Source organism: Orycteropus afer, unplaced genomic scaffold (assembly GCF_000298275.1).
Source record: "Orycteropus afer afer isolate SDZICR_OR568_19922 unplaced genomic scaffold, OryAfe1.0 scaffold00430, whole genome shotgun sequence".
NCBI lineage: Eukaryota > Metazoa > Chordata > Mammalia > Tubulidentata > Orycteropodidae > Orycteropus > Orycteropus afer.
This window is the reverse complement of record NW_006922017.1, coordinates 305275-312294: the sequence shown is the minus strand read 5'-3', so window position 1 is coordinate 312294 and position 7020 is coordinate 305275. Positions and strand designations below refer to the sequence as shown.

At 39.2% G+C, this 7020-nt stretch overlaps 1 protein-coding gene across 1 annotated transcript in view; it reads right to left on the bottom strand.

The window, feature by feature from the left end:
* Positions 1-443: 443 nt before the first annotated feature.
* Positions 444-7020, bottom strand: part of TRAPPC3L (trafficking protein particle complex subunit 3L) — a 57552-nt gene continuing 50975 nt past the window's right edge. The window contains exons 4-5 of the mRNA XM_007954069.1: positions 6429-6614; positions 444-563 (exon numbers count right to left, since the gene is read on the bottom strand). Of these exons, the coding sequence (XP_007952260.1) occupies positions 444-563; positions 6429-6614 (306 nt within the window). The remainder of the gene's footprint in view (positions 564-6428; positions 6615-7020) is intronic.

The following is a 7020-nucleotide window of genomic DNA, read 5'->3' as shown; positions in this document are numbered from 1 at the left end:
AGAGAAAGCAATATATACAATATCTAGAAACTGTCTACAGAGTGTAAACTCTATACTGTACCATTTCACCCATTTTTCTAGTAAGAAGAGATAAATAATGTATCATTTATATAGGTGTGTGTGTTACTATTACCATAAGTAAATGGAATGAATAGACTCTCTTAAGATGGGTTGAGCAGTACATGGGCTTCATGTTGACTATCTTATAAGGAGTTACTTGTATATAAAATCTTATGGACACAGATTGAAAATATGTGTAATTTATAAGTAAAGTAAAAACAGCTTTAAATCCTAGTGCTGGCCATTTTAACTTTCTGGCTGATTTAAATATTTTCAAAAGCTCATGCTACTAGGCAATTCAAAATTTCTATGGCTATACATATTTAGTATATAACATATTTAGTAACTCAACTAGTCATCTGTGGCATTTTGCATGCTATTCTTCATTTTTTCCGTCTATATTTTTTCTCATCTAGCTTTTTCAGAAATGTTATTCCTATTTCTGTCACACTGTCTCCTTTCAGTCTGTCTTGCAAAAATGTAACATCAGCAGCCAAATGAACCTAGGAAAGAAAAGAAAAGAAAAAAGGCTTATGTTATTAATTTAAGAAAGAAAGAAAACCTCTGAGTTTTTCACAGTCCCCTTTTCCACTGTATTTATCCCATGAGAAGTTGACTTTCCTTATGGAATGATAAAAATAAGAGCCAATCCTGTGAACTAAGGGCCCTTTACCGTGTGACCTCCAGAGATGATGTGATTGTATGAAGTCCAAGGTACGAGTTTGGAAAGAGGAGGACACTTGAACTGGCCCAATTCTAATGGTTCTGGAACAGACCCAGAGGTGTGGGCCTTTGCCAAGCTCTGCTCACAGTACAGGGCTGAACTACAGCTCCACTTCAAGAAGAACACAAATGCCCTACTCAAAGAGAACTCAATCCAGTACGCAGTCCAAGCAGAACTTCTAAGGATAATTGGATTCTTAAATGGTTCCTCTCAGATTGATTTGCCATAAATCATTCTGTCTTTAGCTAAATAACATAATCATTTATTCTAACAACATTTAGGAATCACTTATGGCTTTGAGAGCTTTGAAAAAAATCAACAAAATAAATTATAAATATAAAATTAAAGATTGAAATTATGGACCTGAATATTTGATGCTCAAGCCTCTTTTGTTCTGCAAAGCATTTCCCATTTCCCAGACTCTAAAGTAAGCCCTTAGGGCCTACTTCTCTATTCATTAAATTAGCTCATATAGGACACCATGAAATTGCTGACCTACCTTCAGTAGTGTATTCATTCAGAGTTATATTAAGTCATTGTAATAAATAAGAAAATATAAGTGAAAGTACCTAGTAAAATCAAACAAAACCAAAACCAAACCCATTACCATCCAGTTGATCCCACTCACAGCAACACTACAGGACAAAGTAGAACTGGCCCATAGAGTTACCAGGACTATAATCTTTACAGAAGCAGGCTGCCACATCTTTCTCCTGTGGCGTGGCTGATGGGTTCAAACTACCAACCTTCTAGTTAGCAGCCAAGCACTTACACACTGCACCACTAGGGGTCTTTTGTAAAAGCAAATAAGAACTGGAAATGCTTGTGTCTAGTAGGAAATTAATAACTACTTATTGAATCTAATCTTTCTTCTCCTCTGTCACTAAGAGTCCCTCATCCAACCAATCTACATTTGCTAAACAACAGACCTTGGTGTGACAAACTATCTGGTTCATGCAGGGAGGAAAAACCATGCCTTTGTGATAACTACCACCCAACAGAAGGAAAGGTGGAGAATGTACATTGAAAGATAGAAGCCAAAATTACCCTCAATTATACTTTTCCATAAAATCTTCTGTGTCATTGTCAAAATTTAACAGAAGATCAATTAAAATAACAGACTAAGTTGAAGCTATTTTGATAGTTGACGCCACATAAAGTTTTGATGTCCATTTGTCATTCAGCATATTAATCAACTGTTATCCATGAAAACTAGAGACTTCTTTGTATCATTTTTTTTACTTGGTTTTAAGTCAACCCTTAGCACATGAGCTCTCAGAACCCTTCCCTTTTTCTTCAGTGGTCTCACGGCCCCTGATTCTAGAGCAAGCCTAGAAAAATTAGGGCACCAGCATGGAGGATTTGTGTGAACAATATATTACTTTTATTGTTTTACTATATCCTTCCACTAATTGTTATAAATAATTGAAAATAATATGAATGCCTCATTATTAGGTATCTCAACCAATGTCTAGCTTTTGGCTACTATTTGGTGCCACTGATATTAATAGCTAAATTTGTAGAAAAATGAGACCTGTTTATTAGATTGTTACCTAAGCTGACTCATTGTTGTTGTTATGTGCTGTCAAGTAAGCCCTAACTCATAGCGACCCCTCCTTGGGTTTCCAAGGCAGTATCACTATAGAAATAGATTGCCCAACTTTCCTTCTGAGGAGTGGCTGGTGGGTTTGAATCTTCAGCCTTCTGGTTAGCAGTCAAATGCCTTAGGCACTACACTACCAGAGCTCCTCTTGACTCATTACTCTGTGATAAATTGTCTTCTTCTCCCTCCACTTTCCCTAAACAGCTTTTACCAAGGTCCCACCTGACTTTTGGTTACTGTTATGGATTGAATTTTGTTCCCCCACACACCCCACCCCAAAATATATGTCAGCTTGGCTGTACCATGATTCTCAGTATTATGTAATTATGTTCCATTTTGTGATCTATTGTAATTACCTTATGTGTTGTAAATACTGACCTCTATGATGTTAATGATGTAGGTAGGATGAGTGACGGTTATGTTAATGAGGCAGGATACAATCTATAGGATTAGGTTATATCTTGATTCAGTCTCTTTTGGAGTACGAAAGAGATTAAACAAGCAGCAGAGACCAGAGGGACCTAATCGCTCCAAGAAAGAGCTAAGAGGGAAGTACATCCTTTGGACCCAGGTCCCTGCATTGGGAACCTCCTAGACCCAGGGCAAGATTGCTACAGAGGCATGGTGATCTCCAGTGAACACCAGGCTCACAGATGCTAAAAGGAGACAAGGACCTTCCTTCTAAACTGTGAGCCAACAGAGAGAAAGCCTTTCCCTAGAGCTTGAGCCCTGTACTTGAACTTCTAGCCTCCTACACAGTGAATGAAAAAATTTCTGTTTGTTAAAGCCATCCACTTGTGATATTTCTATTATAGCAGCACTAGATATCTAAGACAGTTCCTAAATATCATGGATATTTTTCAGGTCTAGTTTTACTTAGCCTCTCTACTGTACTTGATCTTGTTAGTTATTCCCTCTTCCTAAAATCCTCTCTCTCATCATTTTATAACTTAGTTCCTTCCTGGTATTTTCCCTTCTCTGATCACTGCTGTCCTTTGCAGCCTCCACATTCTCTGTTTAACCTGTAACTATTACATTTGTTGCTCCTTAGAGTTTCATCTGTGACTCACTTTTCTTTTCCATACATTCCCCTTAGGCATTCTTTGTCAGTTTCAATGCCTCTGCAGTCCACATCTAACATGTGAGCTCTAAACATGCTTAAGAAACTTTTCACTGGATATCCTCACTTGTGTGTGTGTGTGTGTGTTGGACACCCCAAATTTACTCCTGGTTTTTCTTTCAAGGTTAATAGGATGACTATCCTGACAGGTTGTCAGAAACCTAGAAGTCACTACTGAATCTTTTTCTCAAACTTGTCCCTTTAAGTCAACCGACAACCTAAAATTATCTGCTTTGCCCTCTTACTATCTCTCAAATCAGTCTTTTCTCCTCCAGTCCTACTGTACAGGCCTTATCCTGGTTTCTGAGGATACTATATCATCAGTTTCCTATCTCCTCAATCCCTCAGCATTTTTCCCCTCCTACACATTTTCATTTCATTGACAAAGGAATGACATGCCTGACACACACATTTCAAAATATCACACCCCGTTTATAATCTCATAATGCCTCTCTATTGCTTCCCATATATAATTCTATATTCCCAACCTTGTCATATAAAGCAACTTTTAAAAAATCAGATCTCTGAAAAGACTTTAAACCTACTTTGTCATGGCAGTCCCTTTCTCAATCTACATATCAGTCATATTGAACTAATTCAAGTTTCTTGTTCCTTCAATGAAACTGTCTTTCCCTCAGGAAGAGTGTGGTTAAAGTAGATTATGCTCAAAGAGCTAGGGAACTTGCCTGAGTGTGTCCTTAATGATTTACTGAAAATATCTTCCTGTTATCTAATTTAATAACTGGGGTCCTGCTGTTGTCTTGTAGCCACCTTGTGGCTAAAACTCAGGGTCACATGGTCATGAGTGATACCTTGACCACCATGTAGGCAGGTGGTCAAGCCCCAGAACCAATCCTGTAACCCTTTTTAATCTTCGATTGTGTACATATCCCAATCACGGTCCTTTCCTTGATTCTGTTGTCCCTCCCATGACAGTGATGAATTGACCTGCTACCAATCATGATTTTGTGGTAATTTCCTTTGTTTTGTATCATATATAATTAGCTCTATGGCCACGACTCAGCAGACTCCATTTGGCTTCTGTACTGTACTTTATACATGCTAATGGTTTCCATCATCCTGGATGATTGTCTTTGTTTTGTCTTTTTTCTGTCTAAGGCTTAAGAAAAGGGACTCTGTAGAAAATAAAATAAAACAATCTTTTTGTACCTTTGGATATGCTGCTCCTTCTACTTGGAATATTCTCCCCCTCCCTCTTTCCCCTTATCCTAAGATCTCTACCTACTTTCAAAAGTCGGCTCAGAGTTTCTCTAGGGAGTCTTCCTTCACCCCCTAACCTCTGTCCCCAGTTGCTCCCATACCCTTAATCACATTGTGTGTCTTTACTCATCTAATGTCTATACTAGACAGCAGACTCTTGGAGGACAGCAACAGTGTCTTGTTTATTTTTTCATCTTTAGTTTCTGACACTTAATGTTGTTGTTGTTGTTGTTGTTGTTGTGTGCCTTCGAGTCAGACCCGACTCATAGTGACCCCTCCTTGGGTTTCCCAGGCAGTATCACTAAGGAAGTAGATTGCCCCATCTTCCTTCTAAGAAGTGGCTGGTGGTTTGAACTGCCAGTCTTCTGGTTATCAGTCAAGTGTCTTAGGCACTATACTACCAGAGCTCCCCTGATACTTAATAGACACCAATAATTGAGGGCCTTAGGAGAAAGGCCTAGCAATCTACTTCTGAAAAAATGAGACACCAAAAACCCTATGGAGCAGTTCTACTCTGGTACATGTGAGGTCACCATGAATCAAAATCACCTTGACATCAATTGGTTTAAAAAAAAAAAATCAGTGAATAATCCAGGTATGAAAGCCAGCATCCAAGACAACCCCCAACGATTCCCACCTCCTGTATTCACATCCTCAGGTAGCCCGCTCCTGCACTGCAAAAGGGCTTATTGGTGGTAAGTAGCTCACAGCAGAAATGGTGGTATTTCATATCTGACCAAAAAAAAGAAAAAAAAAAAAAAAAACCCACTGCCATCAACTGACTTCTGTCTTGGGTTTTCTTTTGCTTTCTCCCCTTGTCTCTCTCTCCCTGCTCATTGTTTCTGAGCAAATCCAGCTGCCATTTTGTGAGTAGCTCTGCAAAGAGGCCTATATGGTAAGGAACTAGAGACTCTGGCTGATGGCCAACAACTATGTGCGTGTGCTTGGAAGCAGATTCTATAACTCCAGTCAAGTCTTCAGAGACAGCAGCACTAGATGACAGATTGATTAGAGTGACTCTGAGTCAGAAGTACCCAGCAAAACTGCTTCCAGATTCTTAATCTTCAGAAACTGTGCGATACCAAATGTTTTTTGTTTTAAACTGATCCATTTGGGGGTAATTTGTTACACAGCAATATGCTCTAAACCCACTGACTCTGAGTCAATTCCAACTCATAACCACCCTGTAGGACAGAGAATAACTGCCTCATAGGGTTATTCTATTTCTGTAAAGGTTTACCACCTCAGAAACCTAAAGGGGGTCGCAAGGAGTGGCAATCAACTCGACGGCAGCAAATTTGTTTTTTTTTTTTTTTTAATCTTTACAGAAGCAGACCACCACATCTTTCTTCCACTGAGTGGCTGATGGGCCCAAACTGCTAATCTTTTGGTTAGCAGCCGGGGGCACTTAGCTACTGTACCACCAGCAACAGATCACTAAACATAAATAAATAAATAAAAATAAAATAAGCAGTTGCTGTTGAGGCAATTCTGACTCAGGGCGACCCTATGTGAGTCAGAGTAGTACTATCCTCCACAGGGTTTTCAATGGCTGATATTTCAGAAGTAAATGATCAGTTCTTTCTCTCAAGATGCCGCTGAGTGGCCTCAAACTGCTAGTGTTTCATTGTGTTAACCGTTTGTACCACCCAGAAACTCCAGATAACTAATACACCCGGTATATGAAGTATGTTCTTTACCATTTCCAGGGCACCTCTGAGAATCCCACAGAGTAAGTTACAGTAGCACAGAGAAGATCGCCCAGCAGGCAGCTCTTCCACAAACTCCACCAGAGGATTCTTGTCTAGAATCAGAGAAAATTCATTTCTGCTCAAATTGTTACAGGTCACACTTGGTGTAATTCCCAAATACATCTTGAAAGCAACCTGATAAAAGAGGATTAAGAAAACAAACAATGTTTCAGTAAAATTTGGTCTAGAACAAGTATCTGTTAATAGGGCATCTACTGTTAGCAGCACTGCAGAACAATGGGTGAGCACATGGAGGTTGTAGTCAGAATGTCCAGGTTCAAATTTACCTTTACTATTTGTTGATCCTATGACTTGTGCAAATTTTAGATCTTTTTTAGGGTGCAGCCCAAGGGACTAGTGCTCTGTGGATAAAATATGGCTTATGACACCCCAGGCTGAGGCATTATTTTCATACTTTTTTTAAAAAAAAAAATATCCTTGGAGAGGGTTGTTGTTGTTGTTGTTGTTGTTATTTGCCGTCGAGTCGGCCCCGACTCATAGCGACCCCTCCTTGGGTTTCCGAGGTAGTATCACTACGGAA